The 21655-nt window shown below is 39.0% G+C and overlaps 1 protein-coding gene across 4 annotated transcripts; it reads left to right on the top strand.

Annotated features, from left to right (window-relative positions):
* Positions 1-5068: 5068 nt before the first annotated feature.
* elavl3 (ELAV like neuron-specific RNA binding protein 3) lies at positions 5069-17754 on the top strand. Of its 4 annotated transcripts, none has more exons than XM_027166440.2 (7): positions 5069-5593; positions 11199-11415; positions 11726-11829; positions 14388-14541; positions 14736-14961; positions 15310-15348; positions 16064-17754. In XM_027166440.2, exons 1-7 carry the CDS (start codon positions 5585-5587, stop codon positions 16410-16412), a joined length of 1098 nt encoding a protein of 365 aa, XP_027022241.1. In that variant the 5' UTR covers positions 5069-5584; the 3' UTR covers positions 16413-17754. The 4 variants fall into 4 exon arrangements, with proteins under 4 accessions (XP_027022241.1, XP_027022242.1, XP_027022243.1 ...); XM_027166441.2 differs by having other exon boundaries at positions 16085-17754; XM_027166442.2 differs by lacking the exon at positions 15310-15348 and having other exon boundaries at positions 5071-5593.
* Positions 17755-21655: the final 3901 nt, after the last annotated feature.

Here is a 21655-nt window from a genome sequence, read left to right on the forward strand (position 1 = left end):
TAATGTCAATGTAAATAATATCAATGTAAATAATGTCCATGTAAATAATGTCCTTTCTACAACAGTTTATAGTTTAGTGGAATTGTGTAACCAAGAGCTCCTGAGGAACTAACAGAGTCAGAGTCATTACTGAGTTCATTACAGACTTAACACTAATTCCTTCCTGCTGAAGTCTTCAAATGTTCACTGATGAAGACCTGAACACTAAGCTGACCAACACAATGGAAGATCATACAGTCTCCAAGTGGTTTCTCTTTAGATTCTATGTCTAACACTTTGGCATTCTGGGATACTTTATGCCCCCGTGGTGTGATTGCTGTGAGCTGGTGTATAGTGTATAAGCATTCTGGGATATAAGAAGGTCTTCAGTGCAGTAGATAGCTAACATCAGCTAATGTTATTAAATATGACTGACATTATATAACTACATTCGCAGTGGTGGGTAACTTTGGTGACACAGTGATTCAGCAGCTTTGGGCTGTGAGTCTGAATCAAGTGGTAAAGTGGGTCCTTGAGCAAAACCGTCATCTGCCAGATGAATCAAAATAAACCTTTAAGAGTGACTGAAGGTCAGTCAGTGTGACATGTTTGTGGTCTATGTATTTCATTTCATTTCAAATAGAAGAAGCCTTTGTTTTGCCACATAGACATTACAGCACGGTGAAATTCTGCACGTATCCCAACTTATGCGCAGTGTTAGCCATGATACAGCACCAGTGGAGCAGAGAGGGTTAAGGGCCTTGTTCAAGAGCCCAACAGTGGCAGCTTGGCAGTGCTGGGGCTCGAACTCCAATCCTCTGATCAAAAACCATCAATGAAACTTTAAACATAAATTAAAGGGAGGGGGGCACAGTGGCTTAGTGGTTAGCATGTTCATCTCACACCTCCAGGGTTGGGGGTTCGATTCCCGCCTGCGCCTTGTGTGTGTGGAGTTTGCATGTTCTCCCCGTGCCTCGGGGGTTTCCTCCGGGTACTCCGGTTTCCTCCCCCGGTCCAAAGACATGCATGGTAGGTTGATTGGCATCTCTGGAAAATTGTCCGTAGTGTGTGTGTGTGTGTGTGAGTGAATGAGAGTGTGTGTGTGCCCTGTGATGGGTTGGCACTCCGTCCATGGTGTATCCTGCCTCGATGCCCGATGACACCTGAGATAGGCACAGGCTCCCCGTGACCCGAGAAGTTCAGATAAGCGGTAGAAGATGAATGAATGAATGAATAAATGAATGAAATTAAAGGGACTTAACAAGCTGAAAATTTATTTTTACTGCTGAGTTTATTACCAGTAGTTTGTGCTTTAATGAGTTTAAGAGGTTGTGATGCACAATTCAAAGCTTTAGAGGTCTTCTAGCTGGAGTGCCACTGATGTCCCTCAGCTCCACATGGCTCTTAGTCCTGATAAATGTGTATATAATGGAAATGGTGCTGATCCCATCCCCAGGATCATTATGGGGTTGGAACCAGCAGGGTGTTGGAGGACACGTCAGACATCAGACACTGAAACAAATGGAAAGGTTTGGAGTCGGATTTAGAAAAGGAATTGAAGATGTTTGCATATAAAGTGACTTGATTTCCTTTTTCAATAGGATTGATTTTATTTATATTTATTTATACTTTATTTCATTTATTATAAGTGAATGAAAATATAAAGATTTTTGTAATTTAACTATAAGTGCTTCAGTTTGAAAAATATTTTAAAGCTACAGCTACTAATAGTATAAATTCAATTCCTCTTCCATGTAAGGAACCTTGAGAACTAAACTCAAAAGAGAACCTCATCCTCATTTGGGTGACACCAGAGAACTTATTATAAACACTGAAAGTGTGATTATAAATTATTATAAACACTGAGAATGTTATTATAAATAATTATAAACACAGAGAGTGTTATTATAAATTATTATAAATACCAGAATGTTATTATAAATTATTATAAACACCAGAATGTTATTATAAATTATTATAAACACCACAGAGTGTTATTATAAATTATTATAAACACCACAGAGTGTTATTATAAATGATTATAAACACTGAGAGTGTTAACACTGAGTGTTATTATAAATGATTATAAACACTGAGAGTGTTATTATAAATTATTATAAACACCAGAATGGTATTATAAATTATTATAAACACCAGAATGTTATTATAAATTATTATAAACACTGAGAGTGTTTACACTGAGTGTTATTATAAATGATTATAAACACTGTGAGTGTTATTATAAATGATTATAAACAGAGAGAGTGTTATTAAAAATGATTATAAACACAGAGAGTGTTATTAAAAATGATTATAAACACAGAGAGTGTTATTAAAAATGATTATAAACACAGAGAGTGTTATTATAAATGATTATAAACACTGTGAGTGTTAACACTGAGTGTTATTATAAATGATTATAAACACTGAGAGTGTTATTATAAATGATTATAAACACTGAGAGTGTTATTATAAATGATTATAAACACAGAGAGTGTAAACACTGAGTGTTATTATAAATGATTATAAACACTGAGTGTTATTATAAATGATTATAAACACTGTGAGTGTGATTATAAATGATTATAAACACTGTGAGTGTTAACACTGAGTGTTATTATAAATGATTATAAACACAGAGAGTGTTATTATAAATGATTATAAACACAAAGAGTGTTATTATAAATGATTATAAACACTGAGAGTGTTATTATAAATGATTATAAACACTGAGAGTGTTATTATAAATGATTATAAACACAGAGAGTGTTATTATAAATGATTATAAACACTCTGAGTGTGATTATAAATTATTATAAACACTGTGAGTGTTAACACTGAGTGTTATTATAAATGATTATAAACACAGAGAGTGTTATTATAAATGATTATAAACACAGAGAGTGTTATTATAAATGATTATAAACACTGAGAGTGTTATTATAAATGATTATAAACACTGAGAGTGTTATTATAAATGATTATAAACACAGAGAGTGTTATTATAAATGATTATAAACACAAAGAGTGTTAACACTGAGTGTTATTATAAATGATTATAAACACTGTGAGTGTGATTATTAATTATTATAAACACTGTGAGTGTTAACACTGAGTGTTATTATAAATGATTATAAACACTGTGAGTGTTATTATAAATGATTATAAACACTGTGAGTGTTAACACTGAGTGTTATTATAAATGATTATAAACACTGTGAGTGTTATTATAAATGATTATAAACACTGTGAGTGTTAACACTGAGTGTTATTATAAATGATTATAAACACTGTGAGTGTTATTATAAATGATTATAAACACTGTGAGTGTTAACACTGAGTGTTATTATAAATGATTATAAACACTGTGAGTGTTATTATAAATGATTATAAACACTGTGAGTGTTAACACTGAGTGTGATTATAAATGATTATAAACACAGAGTGTTATTATAAATGATTATAAACACTGTGAGTGTTAACACTGAGTGTTATTATAAATGATTATAAACACTGTGAGTGTTAACACTGAGTGTGATTATAAATGATTATAAACACAGAGTGTTATTATAAATGATTATAAACACTGTGAGTGTTAACACTGAGTGTGATTATAAATGATTATAAACACAGAGTGTTATTATAAATGATTATAAACACTGTGAGTGTTAACACTGAGTGTGATTATAAATGATTATAAACACAGAGTGTTATTATAAATGATTATAAACACTGAGAGTGTTAACACTGAGTGTGATTATAAATGATTATAAACACAGAGTGTTATTATAAATGATTATAAACACTGAGAGTGTTAACACTGAGTGTTATTATAAATGATTATAAACACTGAGTGTTAACACTGAGTGTTATAAATAATTTCCTTTCTACAGTCATATACAGTCAGTTGGAGTTGTGTAACCAGGAGCTCCTGAGAAACTCATAAATTAGCTCATCATCTGAGTTCATTATAGATTCAACACCAACTCCAATGTACAATGTTATTGTGTGTTGGTTAACAGGTTGTTTTCCTCAGAGTCCTCATGGACTCGGCAAAATCTCCTTTTGTCTGAAATCTTCATGAAGCATATCATTACCTTTACCTTCATTTAATATGTGAAATTAAATTTAAAAAATCATGACTTGGGGAGAAGTGTGAATTTCTTATAGTTCTACCGCTAGATTTTTTACCACTGTTCTAAAGAAAGCTGGTTGGATCGACATCATCAGATTCACCGTAACTCAAAGTTACACTGAAAAATAATCTGTCATTTTAAACAGCCGACACTGTGGGACGTACTGATTTATAAAGGTGTCAGTGAGAGAGACAAATAAACAAACACGCTGGGATCTTCAGGAGGAAACTCTACACCTAAGCGATGAGTCACGTGCAATGAACTGTTTTTTTTCTGATCACATTGAGTCATCCTAACTCAATTTCCAGATATTATACATATACATATATAGTGACTGATATATTTTGTTTATGAAGTCATCAATTACTCAACTGTTTCCTAGCAGGAGGTTGTGTTATGGTTTTTATCTAAACTCATAAAAACAGAAGATTGTACGGCGATTTCTCTCCCAATCCACGACACACAAACTCAAACTATATTTCACACCAATAAACACCTTCATGCTATTTGCTCATTAAGTAATGCTTTCCTCTTAGCATGTGGCTATGACGTCATGTGGCTAGAAACTATTCAGTCATTTATGAGTAAAAATGTGCTCTCAAAAAAAGACAACCCCAAGGACACGACATGTGGTTTATATATTCGAAGGTGTGATGACTTTGACGGTGTAGGTGGTGAGGCAAGAGAAAAATAAAATGGAAGAAGAGAAGGAGGAAGAGGAAAGAGAGAAAAAGACATGGCTCCTGCCTTTTCTGCACCCATCTGTTCTGATGGTGCAGGTGGAGCTCTATTCACCCATCTCTGCATGTGTGTGGAGTAGGAGGGGGAACAGGAAGAAAAGGGAGGGCAGAGAGAAGGAGTGAAGAGATGAAGGGGTGGGAGGTGGAGGGGGGCTCCTGGTGATCTCTCCTGAAGAGGATAATAGGAGAGCGACGCATTGCAATGGCTGCCGTGTAGTGCCTCCCTACCCAATTAGCCAATCAGCAGTCGCCTCTGACTGGCAGAAGGACACATAAAAGAAGAACATTGCAGCAGAGGCACAGAAGGAGACTGTGGAGAGCTGGGAAATACACATACACACTAGCACACACACGACAACAGAACCAGAACACCCTCCTCTGGACACACCCTACTGGGGATCACTGCTTCTCCTTTTTTTTTTTTTTTTTTTATTTCCGAACCATCGCCCACGCCGCACAGGGAGAAATCTCTCTCTCATCCTCATCATCATCCTGAAGAAAATCCCTTTCTCCTCATTTTCACTCTGCTTGAGGACACCTACAATCACACGGGCTGAGAATCCCTGAAGACAAGATTCTTTTTTCCTTTTTCTTTTTTTTTCTTTTCATTTTGGAAATCGACACGATTATTCAAGACAAACATTGATAAAGACCAGAGTTAACCCTCCAGCAAGCTCGAAGAAGACCTGCACATCGAAGGAGCTAGATCGCTATCATCTTTGTACAAGAATGGTTACTGTACGTATATATATATTTATTATTTTGTCTATCTTTTAGGCCAGCCATTTTAACAATACTAAAAATTTATTTTAGCACCTCAGAGCACAAATCAAGCCGTTGCAAGACTTCTAAATGGAGAATATTGGAGCACTATTGTTTTAAATTGGTATCACACTTGGATACATTTTATTTGTAGACAGCGTTGGTTATGAATACAATCTTGAGGACATCATGGCATTTGCTCAGTGACATTCCCTTAAAGCGGATTGTGTAAACAAGATTAACGAGCAGTGGTGGGTTTTAGAAACGTGATCCATGGATGCGCAACACTCCAGCTCGCTCTCTCGACGTTTTCTAAAGAGCATTACATCCTTCTATTTGTTTTTTACCCTAAAGATTGTCGCTACTTCATTATTACTTCAAATTCCTTCATGTCTAAGCCTTTATCCCCGCTAATGACATGTGATAACGTAGAAGACACGGCTCAGTGGCCATTCCGCAGGAGCAGAGAGAGATGTGCTAAAAAGGCAGAAGGGCGTTGGGAGGCTGCGAGGCCGCCGCTACACTACATTTGTCTGAGCAAGACATTTCTGAGACAAAACCGAAATAAGAGAGAGAGAGAGAGAGAGAGAGAGAGAGAGAGAGAGAGAGAGAGAGAGAGAGAGAGAGAGACGGGTCGAGTCACTCAGAGGACAGGAGAATGTTTTACGCATCCGTCGCTTCGTTAAAAATACCTTAAAGGCTTTTACGTTGATATGCGAGAGCAATATCCAGAGGCACCAGACGAGAAAATACGGCTGCAGAATTGTAAAGCGTTGAGGGTTTTGTTGCCATTATGGCTGATCTGAATGAGAAATGTGTGCAGGACGGACAGGCCCTGGGTGCGAGCATTTTGGGCGTGGCTTCTTCCCTCGAAGACGACGGCACGCGCTGGCAGCACCGCGCAAATCTCAGTCCTGACATGATCTGATTTCATACATTTCATGAAGCATGCACAGTGTGATCTTATTCAGTATCCCAGCTTCACCCATTGCAGTGCCAAAACTTTACTGTATTTAACGCAGAAATAATGGCAATGGGGCTGTGAGGGTTTTTTTTTTTTTTGTGGCTAAGATTATATTAAACTGCTATTGTGACACAATATTCATCCTTTCAGTTCAGCCTTACATTAAACATTTCAAACATTTCTCTGGTTTTCTCGTTTATGCCTGAGGGATAGATAATTACTCACGGATTGGTGTCTGTGCTTAAGGACATATCTGTGTTAAGAGGGTGGGCCTCGGCCACCTCAGTGACAGTACAGGTTAGTAGCTTTACCCTAAACTGCTGATAAGGGTCAGTATGGTGACATGGAGATGTAACATCACACAAAGAACGCTCGGGTGTTTGTGGAAATATATTAGCTCTTTACACCTGGTTTCCATTTTTTTAGGCATCGAAATCCTTCATTTAGTGTTTTAGCCTGTGGAGGATTGATAATAAAAGTGATTGTGGCGAAATCAGAGCTCTACAGTCCTCAGTATTCTGTCTGTACCGCAGTGCCAAGCAAATAAAAAGCGTCGAGTCAGATAACCTTCTCTTACACAATTCAAGGACAAGGACATAGTAAGTGAAACACAGCACAACACACTGACAGGATGGAGTGAGAGCTTGTATTGTTCGGTCCAAGGGTGAAAATGAAGAATAAGACAGAACAGTTAACACTAACACATCATTTCTATCAGCCTTTTTGAGATGCTTAAGATAGTCATCGTCGTCATAATATTTATATGACTATGGTTCAAGCTGTTGTTCTGGATTTATTTATTTATTTCCTTCATTTATTTGTTTATTTGTTTGTATTTTTTTTTTTTTTTTTGAAAAATGCTGAAGTTGTGGTGCTCATTGTTCCCGGAGAGGCCGCAGCACAAAGCGTTAGTGTTTACATTAATATTCATAGCGCTGCTGCCGCGGCCTGCGCGCGCGAGGAGGAACGGGTGGCTCTTTTGTTCGCGCGTGTCAATACGTTTATTCAGCGCAAAAGGGGCTCGTTTTTTATGAATGCCTAAAGAGCACAGAACCTCGTTCAATCAAAGCTGAGAGGGGATAACGATTTAAACGATAGAGGGAACAAATTAAACAGCGAATGTCAACCTTTATTTATTTGTTAATTATTATTATTATTATTATTATTATTATTATTATTATTATTATTATTATTATTATTATTATTATCGTCGTCATTATTATTATTATTATTATTATTATTATTATTATTATTATTATTAGCTATTAAAGCTGGTGAGCGCTGTAAAGCTTGAGCGCTCACAGCCTCAGAGCTGACGGTTTCAGCACTCTGGATAGAGACAGGATCAGACCCACTGCACTGTTTCCTCACCGCCACCTCTCCTTTTTCCCAACATGTCTGTTTTGTGTTGTCATGTTGCAGAAAATTGCATTAGGTTTCCACTCGTCTGCAAACAGGCAGGCAGAGAAGCTTAGAGTCTACAGTTTTTTTGTGTGTGTGTAAATGTAGATTCCTATAACGTAATGTGGTGCTGTGTAAAAAAAAAAAAAAAACGAACCAGAATACACATGCATTTGTTTCTTCACTCAGGCAAGGTTTAAAAACAGACAGAAGTGTGTGGTATCTGATAATGATGAAGCGTTTCACTTTCACTTGGTGTCCTGTAGCTTTCCAGCTGCCACTGTGATCCTCTAAGCTGCAGTGAGAATGTGACTAATACCTTTTGTTTAGAATAATCCTGTAATCGGAGTTACTGAGATGGCCTGTTATAGCACTCTGAGCTTTCACTTCTTCGTTCGATCTTTGAAAGTGAGATTTTAAAAAATAAGAAAAACTTTTATTTATCTCTATACTTTTCTTTCAGTAAAGTACTGAGGCAGTGCTGTTCTTTATTAAACTAGATTTTCAGCCCATAAAGATCTAATTAATTACTAAATACAGCTATAAAATCTAAATCTGTTTGGTCAGCAAACCTGTCAATCACAGCAGTGTAGTGAGGAGGCAGAGAATACCTTTTTTTCTTCAGGAAATGGCTTCCTGTAGGCAAAAAGAAGACACGGAAGTGACATCAGAGTGCTTCAGTCGTAGGTGGACATTTTTCACCTGTAATTTCATGTGACAGTTTTCAGTAAAAGCTCAGTGACATCAGCAAATTTATTTTTACATCTCTTACATTTGTTGCAAATAAAATGCAATAGAAAGCAGCACCACATGAGTTCCAGTCATATCTAAATATTAGACAATAGCCATGTGCTCTATTGGCCTACTGAATGTGTCCTCAATAAGTAATCATGATAATATTAATTAGGTCTAACATAATATTAAAGTTCTACAGTGATATTTTGGTTGTGTTTATTTGATGAGTAGTAGGAAAGGTGGTAAGATGGCAGACAGGTGTTTGGTGTTGGTATGAAAGTCAATGTGTGTTTCCTAGACTTAAAAAAGGCAGGTGGATGAGATGTGAAGCTGGTTCTTGTTGCAATGTGTAACATGTTTGGTTAGAGCAGGGTCAGTGCTTCCCGTGTAGCTGCGGGTAAGACTGGAGGAATTCAGGTTGCTTTAGAATGCAATGTCAGCGCTTGGTACTAAAACTTCAGCATGGGTGAACCTGCGGTAGGCTTGTCTATGTGAATCAGGCATTTGTGGATAAAAAGATCTTCTTCTTCCTCCTCTGGTTTGTTTTGGCACTAGCATGTGCCTAAGGGCAGCATGAGCTTCCTGCACATTACGCAGCATTTTTCGGTTTCTTGCCAGAGATTGGCGCTTGCCATGGGAAGGGTTACTTCAGTCTAGTCCATACTCCTTACAGTCCTGTAGCTTTGTGCTTGTAGGAGTTCTGTTATTGTCTACAAGCATAAACTATTTTAAGACTTAGACAAGAAAAGGTGATATTTAGAGGTCAGGACCATACTTTGTCATGTCGAGCCAGCAGTTATGCCGAATTCCACGTTTGCAGAGTTTTGTTTTCGTCTTTAATAACCCACTCATATCTGCCTCGCTGATGTGTTCTCCTTGTCAGGGTTAATTTGCCTGAGATCTGCATTTTTTCACAGAAGGAAGGCTTATTTAATTGATCTGTAATTAACAGTGATATTAAATGTACAAGATCAATGCTCATTCACCTCCTTCTTTTATGACAAACATATATAAAAACAAAGTAAATTCATACACACATAAACACACCGCTGAAAGTCATAAAGCCAGTCGATAGCAACTGTTGTCAAGCAGCTGTTACCTGGGCAACCTGAGTAGAGGTAAGGCTCAAGTCGAGAAGAAATGATTCCATGGGGAAGAGTGTTAGAGATGAATTAAAGGAAAATGGAAAGGGAACAACAAGGGGAACAAGACAGCATGCAGGCTGAAGGAGTGCAGTCAGTGTTTCTGAGAGTTTAATCATTCGATAGTTCTGATCCACAGAAGACATGCTGCATTAAGGGGTTTAATGTGTAGTGAAAACTAAAGTGAATCTGGTGATGATTCTAGCTGATGATGTCAGATGGTCATACAGAATAAAGATTAAAGGTTCATCATTAATTAGGTGCCAGTCTCCCAGTTAGTTTCACCACTGGGGTTAATCTGTGAAAGCTTCTTTATAACAACGACCTACAGACTGACTGACCGCATGACAATTCTATTCTTTAAATAGATCACTAGACAATAATGCTTCAGTACAGGAAAAAATCATGTAATTAATATAAACTTCAAGATACACACACACACACACACACACACACACACACACACACACACACACACACACACACACACACACACACACACACACACACACACAAACACACATACATATAATTTTATTTTATTAGTTATTTCCCACTAGTGACAAAAGTAAAAATAAGTAAATAAAAAGGATTAGCACTGACCATAGACTACATCTGTTCTTTGAAAATTCCCCATAGGCTAAATTAGGCAACATGCTGTAGTCCAGAGCAACAGACAAGCCACAGTAGGCGTGCACACACACACACACACACACACACACACACACACACACACACACACACACACACACACACACACACACACACACACACACAAACACACACACACACACAGAATAATGGCTTACTCCACTGTACCTAATATGTTTGCTGCTGCCAACCTAAACGTCACAAAGCCTCCAAATTTCTCTTCATGTTACCAGGTTGAAAGTCTCTAGATGTCACTTTAACTTGCACTTCATCAGAAAAACATCCTGTCTAGAGAAACAGTAGACAGAGTAAAAAATCTCTAACGTCCATATATATCACGGAGCAGGTACAGAGACTGTGAGAAACTTATAACATAAAAGTTTGAGATGAGGTGAAAAAGTAGTCTAAGTTTCTCCAGTGGTCACACACAGACAGTAGAAAGGACAATCCCACCTTTAATGTCACACACACACACACACACACTCACACACACACACACACACACACACACACACACACACACACACACACACACACACACACACACACCACACACACACACACACACACACACACACACACACACACACACACACACACACACACACACACACACACACACACACACACACACACACACACACACACACAGAATACAGAGTCAGATCTCTCTGGTTTCTCTCCACAGATAATCAGCACCATGGAAACTCAGGTGTCCAACGGTCCGAGTGGAACCAGCATGCCTAACGGCCCGGTCATTAGCACCAACGGTGCCACAGACGACAGTAAGACCAACCTGATCGTTAACTATCTGCCTCAGAATATGACCCAGGAGGAGTTTAAGAGCCTGTTTGGCAGCATTGGAGAGATCGAGTCCTGCAAGCTGGTCAGAGACAAAATCACAGGTGATACAAGCTTTACATATTTTTAATGCTTTAAATTATTTTAGAAAAATACTTTATTTAAAGTATTTACACATTCTTAGGGAAATATAGTTCGATCTAGAACTAACAATTCTTAACAGTTCTAAGAGCAAAATGTCTTTAGAAAGCTTTTTCAGAGTTAAAAAAACTGTGATCGCCTAATTGTGCTAGCATATATTAAGAGTGTTTTCATGCACTTTTTCATATGATTGATGACATAATTCTTGCTGATTATTATGACACAAAGTCCAACTTCTAATGCTGTAACTCACGGCAGTCTGTCGTGTTACAGGTCAGAGCTTGGGCTATGGCTTTGTAAACTATGTCGACCCTAATGATGCTGACAAGGCCATCAACACGCTCAACGGTCTCAAACTGCAAACAAAAACAATCAAGGTAAGAACACCTTGACCTCACGCTCCTACATCATCCTGCTGACAGGGAAACCTCAGGAAGACAGAAGAGAAAGTGAGGAAGTGACAGACGGGACAGAGGGAAGGGAGGAGAGAGGGTGGGACCGAGGGCAGAAAAGGCAACAGCAGGCACAAAGGGAGCAGAAGAAAAGAAAGAGGGAGAAGCAAAAGCAGAGGTCAGAAAGCAAGGGGGCTGTGTGCAAAGGTGATTGTGATGGAAATGTAATTAGGGAGGTGCAGTGCGTGGCATTTGGGGTGGGGGTGCTGAATCAGTGCAGGAAGCCCCATCTGCCTCCAATCTTGGCTAATTAGGGTCTTCTTTGTCTCCAAATTCAGCAGGGGATAGGGGAAGAGGTTCGACTCGGGGAAGGAGGGGTGGAGAGGAAAGAAGGATTAATCCTGGTTTAACCCCAGCTGATTTTAGCAGATTTTAGTAGAAAGAAACAGAAAGAAAGAAAACTCTCAAAGTAAAGGACATCAAACTAAAATGTCTCCATTTAATTTCATGTAACATACAAATGAAAATTACATTGTTTATATTTCTCATTTAACATTTGTTCTGATGTATAATTATAATATATAATGTATAATTGTGTGTGTGTGTGTGTGTGTGTGTGTGTGTGTGTGTGTGTGTGTGTGTGTGTGTGTGTGTGTGTGTGTGTGTAGGGGGAGTGGATAGAAAGATTACATAGAAACATAGATTTTTTTCATTCAATTATTTTACATTACAATTATTTTTCATATGATTTTCTGATTTCTCTTGCTGGACTTCTCTACAGCAGACACCACCATTTATGTCCATACTGCATCCAAATCCTTAAGCTGAGCAAATGTCATATTTTCCATGTCGGCATTGTTAAAGAGATGAGAGGACTTGGGAGGAGGGAAAGGAGGTGCAAGAGCAAAGGCTAGAGGAGGCAGCGTTGCGAGCAGAATGCCAATGACAGGATTAGAGGCCATATGGGCTGCAGGCACCATCTGTAGTGTGGGAGAGATAGGGAGAGGGTTAATTATAGGGCAGAATCCAGTCTTCTAATAAAACACCCCACCCCGCCCTTCCAGCCGGCAGCCCAATCTCCACCATCCACTCACCCACTCGCTGAACAATAACAGCCCAGACCCCAACAATACAGCTGCTTAGTCATACTCACCCCCAACATGTATACATGCGCAGATGATGCAGACATGGAGCCTACGCCATTCAGACCCAGCTAGCAATTAGCCTTAGTGTTCTACAGTACACATGTGGGAAGATAAAGAATATAAGGAAATTGAGGGAATAAGAGAAATAAAAAGCGATTTAAAAACCTATGAAAAACAGAATGTCCAAAAGACTCCAAAACTACACAAAAGACAATAGTCTAAAGATCACAAAATACTCCAAATGTATGTGTGTGAAACTAAATAAATGATATCTTAACCCCAGTGCAAGCGGCAGGAAAATCTGCATCCTGAATCATCCAATTTATGGTCTATTTTCAATATATCATCCAATGTATGGAGTATATGGAGAGAAATATGTGAGCTTTCAGGAACGCTGGACATATTGGAAGCTGTTTACTTGGTTTGTTGGTTGCTAGAGGAGCAATACCCCCTTGAGGGAGAAGACAAAGAAGGGAGGGAGAAGAGGGAGGGGGCAATTTCTCTATCACACAAAAACACACACTCTCAGTGCCACCATCAATCACAGTCATTCACAGTCAGACCCAAATTCATACAGAAGTACAAACTAATGACAGATTAAAGGTAAAAGTTCAGTCTAGTCACCAGAACAGCTTCAGTGATCCTTAACGAAGGTTCTACACGTGTCTGGAGCAGTTCAGACACATGCACTCATGGACACGTTCATTTTAAAGATATGCGTGTTTTTGGTGTTGTCAATGCAGCAAATTCTGTCCTGGGACAAAAAACAGACTAAAATATTATTTCAAATACAGAAACTAAACTACCGGTATTGTGAACTTTACGTGACTATGATTGCTTAACAATTGGTTGGAAGATGGGAAATGCTTGTCAGTTTCTTCGGTGGCGAGACATTAGTTAAAGGAATAAAGGTGGACTTTATATTTTTGTAAATACAAGAATGGATTTCCAAAATCTAGATGGTTCAGTGGCAGCATCCAACACTCTCACTGCCGCAGCCCGGGTTCGAGTCCCGAGCAGGAAGCTAACACAGCCACAGAAGAGCTACATATCTGTGCTGGTCTCAAGCCTGGATAAAATGGGAAGGTTGCGTCAGTAAGGGTATCCGGTAAAACCTGTGCCAGATCAAATATGTGGACCATGTTGTGACCCCAAACAGGGAAAATCCGAAAGAACAACGAAACAATAATAGATTTCCAGAGAGACTAGATTTAGAGAGCATCCTGCTGGAGTACCTAATAAGGGTACTAGAGCGTGTTTGCTTATTAGCGTTGGTTCTGAATATAGGAGATGGAAAGGAAGCAGGCAGATGGAACCCTTCTGAACCCTGAAGAGAACTCGTATGTAAATATGTTGTGTAATGAGGGTAATGCTGCTTACACACCTGTTGTGTTTTAGGTGTCCTACGCCAGACCCAGTTCAGCCTCTATCCGTGACGCAAACCTCTATGTGAGCGGACTACCTAAGACCATGAGTCAGAAGGACATGGAGCAGCTGTTCTCCCAGTATGGCCGTATCATCACCTCCCGTATCCTGGTGGACCAGGTGACAGGTAAAGCCGTAGCTTTAATATATTACTGAAAACCCTGTAAAGAAATGCAGCTCTAACAGTGCATGTGAACAGGGTTTATAATAAAAGACCTATGGGGCTATGATTAAATAGAGATGTATACTTGTGATTACAGTAAAAGGACTCGGGTCTCCTTATGAACCTGATGCTAATATTACTCTCCACCTCTGGCACAGGCATATCACGAGGAGTGGGCTTCATACGCTTTGACAAGAGGAACGAGGCTGAGGAGGCCATCAAGGGCCTGAATGGCCAGAAGCCCCTGGGTGCTGCCGAGCCAATCACTGTCAAGTTTGCCAACAACCCAAGCCAGAAGACAGGCCAGGCACTGCTCACTCAGCTCTACCAGACCGCTGCCCGCCGTTACACAGGGCCTCTGCACCACCAGACTCAGAGGTTCAGGTACTGCTTGCCACCTATTACCTCTCCCTTTGATCCTCTCTGCTGGCATTTTGTTTAAAATGCAGTGCTGCCATGCCATTAGAGGGGGAAAAGACACGACATGAACGACAAAGCTGACTTCGGATTTTACTATCCTATATGTAACACGCGGTGTGTTCAGTCCGTCGCCTGGGGGCCCTGGAAGCACTGCGTCACCGGGCAAGTCCTGTGTGGTGGCAGGTTGAGGACAATGTAGTGCTCCCTCTAGTGGCTGCACAGGCTGCATGTTAAATGAAAACCCTGTTTTCTGGTTTGTCAGATCCTGCCACTAATGTCTCCACCTACTTCACTCTCCCTCTTGCATTGCAGACTCGACAATTTACTAAACGCCACCTACGGAGTCAAGAGGTAATTTCCAAAAGAGGTGTCTTTTTCAAAAGCATCCATGCCTACAACAGCCTCAAACAAAGTGGCCGGAATGCCCCCTGCTGAATTAAGCTTGAATTAGGTGATTTGCAATGCAAAATCGCACTCCATAGCCACCATAAGACTAATTACTAAACAATAAGGGCCAAGTAAAAAAATCTCCATTTTGGCACAGCAGGACATTCTGGAATGGCTTTGTTGTATGTTTTATTCTTTTGGTTGGTTACTCGATTGAACTGATTTGTGTATATCTATTCTTTATTGAACTAACATTTAATTTCTTTTCAGTTTCAGTTGCTTTAATGTCCATTTTTTTCCACCAGCATGGACATACCAGATTCCGTTTACGTCTCTTCTGTTGGCTCCAGTTTTGTTGATTTGTTTCTTGTTTGCTTTCATCCCTCTCTAGGTTTCTGTGTTTTGCTCAGTATCGTGAGATTTCTGTTGAACATTGTAATTCTTGTGTCCTGTTTCTACAGAGGCTTTTGGCCACCAGGGAATATGACTAAAATACTCTAATAATGTGGGCTAACATGTTTTAGAGAGCAAAGCAGTGTTCTTTTTTTTTCTAGCTAGTAGTGGAGATGAGGATCTGCAGTCAAGCCCTGAAGGCATAGATATCAAATCTCAAATGAGCATGTGTCTGAAAGTAGTGAACTGCATGTGGCATGGAACTTCAGAATGACACCCATGGTAGTTGTCCATCTCTCCTCCCCAGGTTCTCTCCCATCACCATCGACAGCATGACCACGCTGGCGGGTGTAAACCTGACGGGTCCCACCGGCGCTGGCTGGTGCATCTTCGTCTACAACCTTTCTCCTGAGGCTGATGAGAGCGTTCTGTGGCAGCTGTTTGGGCCGTTCGGTGCCGTCACCAATGTCAAGGTCATCCGCGACTTCACTACCAACAAATGCAAGGGCTTCGGCTTCGTCACCATGACCAACTACGATGAGGCGGCTATGGCCATTGCCAGCCTTAATGGCTACCGCCTTGGTGACCGTGTGCTGCAGGTCTCCTTCAAGACCAGCAAGCAGCACAAGGCCTAAGATAGAGAGGTGTGGCCTGGCCGTTACCACCCTTTTTAACCAAAAGGGGAAGGAGGCACTAAGCTTCCCGCACATTTACTCTACATGGGCCTGGACTGAGTCTCTCTTTGACACACACTTATCACACACATTACACACCCAAATGCAACACACACACACACACTTAGACAGAGTCTCCAAAAATGACAAACACATGAGTTTTTTTTGGTTTCTCTTTACATGACATGCAAATCCTTCCCTACATTTGCCTGGATTGAATTAGTAGAAGGTGACTTGGTGACTTTGTGAGATTTCATTGTAAGACACACAGTTTTAATGAATGTGACCCAGAATGTGTGCTAAGTGCTTCGGTTTAATTCAGGCAAATCAGAAGCGTCACTGAACAAAATTGATCGTATAAATATATAAATATACATATATTTGCAGTTTACCCAAATTCTTGCCCCAGTAACTCTCCTGTATTTAAGGAGAGAATGTAGTCACTTTTTTACACTTGGGCATTTTGAATCAGTGGATTTTTTTAGATTGAAGAAAAAAAGAATAAAAACAGTGTTCTCTCATATATATTATTATTATATAACTATATATTCAATATTTAAGGTGGTTATAATAGCCAAGTATGTAAGCATTTTCTAGAACTTTTATTACGATTTCCTGGCTTCACCTACGGTTGCATTCTAGCTTTAGCGCGCTGTGCAGACCCCATTAAAGCTCCAACCCTTGCAGCCAGTATAATAATGTGCAGAACAGCACCTACAAGGCTGAGGAATATGAGAAGGTCATCATAATCACTTCACTATAAATTCAACAAGGCATCATAAACTCCAAGCTCCACACACACACACACACACACACACACACACACACTCACACACATATACACTCACACACATATACACTCACACACATATACACTCACACACTCACTCACACACACTCTCACACACACACACACACAAACACACACACACACACACACACACACACACACACACACACACACACACACACACACAGTTATGAACATAAAGTTACCTAAAACATCCCTGGATTGTTCTACACTAGTTCCTAGCGTTCAGATGCTGTCCCTGAGAGCAGTGTTTACATGGAGATGAGGTGTGCATTCATTCTCTCTGAAAAGGCGAGAGGTTATGTCTAGAAAAATATCGCTGCAATATAACCAAAAATTCCAAAAATTTCAGAAGGGATTTCTTGGTCAGGCTGAACCAGGAGGACGTCTCAACTTCCCTTTGGATGAAGGACAATTTTTAAAAGCTGACCTTAGGAGAATTAAAGAGACAAGGGTTTAGTAGCTTCTACCCTTCGTCCATATTACATCCCTCTGGTGTATATATATATATATATATATATATATATATATATATATATATATATATATATATATATATATATATATATATATATATATATTAAACACACATGATCGCTCATTCTGACCTCTCAAACAGATAAGCTTTGTGCTCTAATTGATCTTCATACAAACACAGACCATCTCTGACTCCAGCACAAGCTGGGAGATTCCATTCGAATGCCCATGTTAAGGCGAGAGCGGCCTGATCTTCATTTAAATCACCTCCAGTGAATATTTATTAATCCCTTTTAAAAAGATGCACTGAATGATGATGCCCACATTAATGCTAACAAAGTGGAATGCCCATAAAACAAAACTGCTCCAGACAGAGAGAGACAGAGACAGAGACAGAGAGACAGAGAGAGAGACAGAGACAGAGAGAGAGACAGAGAGAGAGAGAGAGAAACTGTTGCTGTAAAAAAAATGAACAAAAAAACAAAACAAAAAACAGATGAGAATTTAATGCGAAAGAGAAGGGTTTAAAAATGTGCATTTAAACTGAATGACATTTTGCTTTTTCTTGATAACGCTGTGTTAGCCAAAGAGGACAATGATCTCTTTGAAAATATGGATTACATTAGAGATTAATATATTTTTATATCTACAGAAAAAAAACAAGTCCTTGTGCAACATTTTTACAGATTCTTAAAGCGTGGAGACCTTTGGGACACACCGCATGGCTTTTATTTTTTCCGACTTTTCAGCTTTTAGGGGAGAGAGCGCCTGACTCTCTGCGGTGTCTGGGAGGGGACTGAAATTTTGGGGACCTCTAAACGTACAGTATGTGCAGTGAAACCATTACATAATTTAAAAAAAAACAAAACAAGAAAAAATAGCAAGCAAGCTCGCATTATGCTGAAAAAATAAGAATAACAAGATGGATGGACTTGTACGCATTAGGAATAAAAAAAGTTGCATTTTCTCTGAAGTTGCTTCAGCGGCGGTGCAGTGCAACCCCGTGCTATAACTAGGGACGTATTAACTAGCTGCAATCTGTTCCACAACGGCTCGATATCTGCAAACTGACAGTGGCACTTTTCTCCCCGAACATTTCACCAGTTTCTTTTGCAGATTAGATTTAAATATAATCTATCGCTCGTACTGACCATGCTCAATGCACCAAAGAACGGATTTGAATTCGGGATCCATTAAAGCTGCGCAGTTCATTCTGTTTATACACCATAACTTACACCTGGCTAATTATATCCTCCGGTACATTATATCATGTAGATCACGACAGCACATCATCGTCTGCTCTGAGAATGTTCTTCATCATTGGAATGAGGTCTGCAGGTCCTCATCATCGCTGGTTTGTGTTGCTTGAGGGTTCTTCATCAGCTCTCCTGCTTTCAAACATTAGATTTAATCATCATATATTTATTTCCTTTAACCTTCACGGCTCATTGAAGCACTAACTATAAGGAGTCACAACGTCAATCATATCGCTCTGTTCACGTACACATCACACCTCACTGTATATCGATGCATCTTAATTCCAGCACTGAATGTCACATTTCACTAATTATTTAATTACTACAAGGCTCTTTTGTTACACAGCACCATCCAGATGCCCATCACATCCTGATCCACTCAAGTCAACATATCCTTCATATCCTGCTCATTTCTGTCCACATTATGAGTTGTGCCAGAGAAAAGGCACGATTACCTTGAAATCATATCTCAAGCCTTAGTAACCTGCCTTATGATGTTTCTGTCTACCCTCCACATGTAGTGCCGGGGAGGCGAGGGGCAGCACAGGGCAAATTTTTAAATGCCCTTGGGCAGAATTATCTGGAGAAGGTTGTGGTGCAGTAAAAGAGCCCTCAGTGAACTCACAGACACAGTGCTGAATAGCTCTTTCACTGAAAACACACACACACACACACACACACACACACACACACACACACACACACTATAAAATATATAGAGACCCTCTCCCCAAATCTACAGTAGAGAGCCAGAGACAATGGCAGAATCACACATACTGCACCGCTTGAGCAACAAAATACAATAAATCGTTTAAAAAGACAAAAAATTTTTCCTATGGAACAGTAAGTGCAATGTGCTTCGTTTTTATATTGACTGAGAACAAAAGATATATATATTTTTTAAAAAAGAAATTAAACATCACATTGAAGTGGTTTGCAGAATAGTGAAAGGATCAAATGCGATAAACAAACGGGAAAAAAACAACAAAAAAAACAACAACAACAAGAAGTGTTAACAGATTCAATTAAAGGAATCAAACACCAAGAGCTCTGATCTCTGACGTTCATTATCCCTTCCTGAGCCCTGAATTAGTGCTCTGACCACGTGGTAAAGCCAACGGCCCAGCGCCGGACGTAAAAGAGCAATTCTCAAAGACCGTGAAAGGAATACTGTCTAATATTTCATCAGTTTTAGCCCATGTCGATTCCAAACTATGGTTTTTCCTGTAATTTATTGATTTCTTTGACATATCAGAATCACATGTTAACTTAGCGTATTTGTGTCGTTAACGTTGCCATAGAGAACATACATGGGTTGGATATTTCTTTTGGTTGCTTATTGGGTACGATTTATTCTATTTTTCCATTATTTAAAATTAGTTGCTGTTCCTACAGTGTATGCAGGTTTTAGAATTAGTTAGATTTTTTTATTTCAATCAAACTGTGCTCAGTTGTGTTCGTAAAAGTCTGTGGTAGCTTTTGTTGCAACATGAATAATTTAAACGAGAAAAAAATTCAATATAGCGCCAACGAACTTGTATTATTTGGGCGACTTTAAGCTTGTAGTTTTAACTTATTGTTAACTTAAAAACTATTTATTCTCATTATTATGATTATTATTATTGTTATTGCCTCGTATAAAAGTATGTTTTGTGTATATTTATGGTTTATTTCATATTTGCAAGTTTAAAAGAAGTTTAATTTTGCCAGATTTGGATACACTGTTTTTTTTGTTTGTTTTTGTTTGTTTGTTTGTTTGTTTTCCTTTCTTTCTAAAAGAGAACATATAGAATTAAAAAAAAAAACAGCATTAGAATTACAATTTGGAAAAAGTTCTCCATAGGCAAAGAATGCACTGCTATATTAAACTAACTGACCGTGTAAACATACATGCTGTGTTCTAGATGTTATGCCTTTACTGCCTGTGTTCTGTTTGTCTTGTTAAATGAAAACCTTTTGATTATTTGATCTAATCACAGTCTTGTTTTATCCAGCCAGACCCCCATAACAGTGAAAAGAGAGGGAAGGAGAGTGTAGAGTAAAAGAGAGAAAAGGAAAGGCAAAAGAAGGAGACAGACAGAGGGCCGAGTCTCAGCCGACTCTCACACGTCCTCACTTTTCAGTTTGTTGCCTTTTCCCGAACCTCCAGGAGCAGGCAGTGATAAAGGGGGTCGGTGGTTCCTCTGTTTCTCAACCAACTGTATTTTTGTATCGATTAATTTAGAAAGGGATGCAGAGTTACTTAGCATTGTTCTTCTTACACCGTTTCTCATGGTACAATAATACAAAAAAAAAAAAAATAAAGGATTAACCACAAAAGCCTCAGACGTCACCGGTCGAGGACAAAAAGTCAAATCTCAGTTTCCAAACAACCAAAACAACCAACAATGTAACAAAGGAAAAAAAAATAAAATATATCTTTCTGTTTAGTTTAGGATATTTATTACTGGGATTACAGCTGAAAACGCTTGAGGACTTTTTCATGGAATTATTTAATTATTTGTACTTTACATGCCAGAAAAAATAAAATAAAGTTGCGAACCCTAGTGTCCTGGTTGTTTCCTCTCTGACTGGGTTTCTGTGTGAAGATCCAACTGCACACATAATGAAGCTGGATTTGGTTTTTTTTTCTTGGAGGTTTCAATACAATGCCTTAGTTT

Source organism: Tachysurus fulvidraco, chromosome 24 (genome assembly GCF_022655615.1).
Source record: "Tachysurus fulvidraco isolate hzauxx_2018 chromosome 24, HZAU_PFXX_2.0, whole genome shotgun sequence".
NCBI classification, from domain to species: Eukaryota; Metazoa; Chordata; class Actinopteri; order Siluriformes; family Bagridae; genus Tachysurus; species Tachysurus fulvidraco.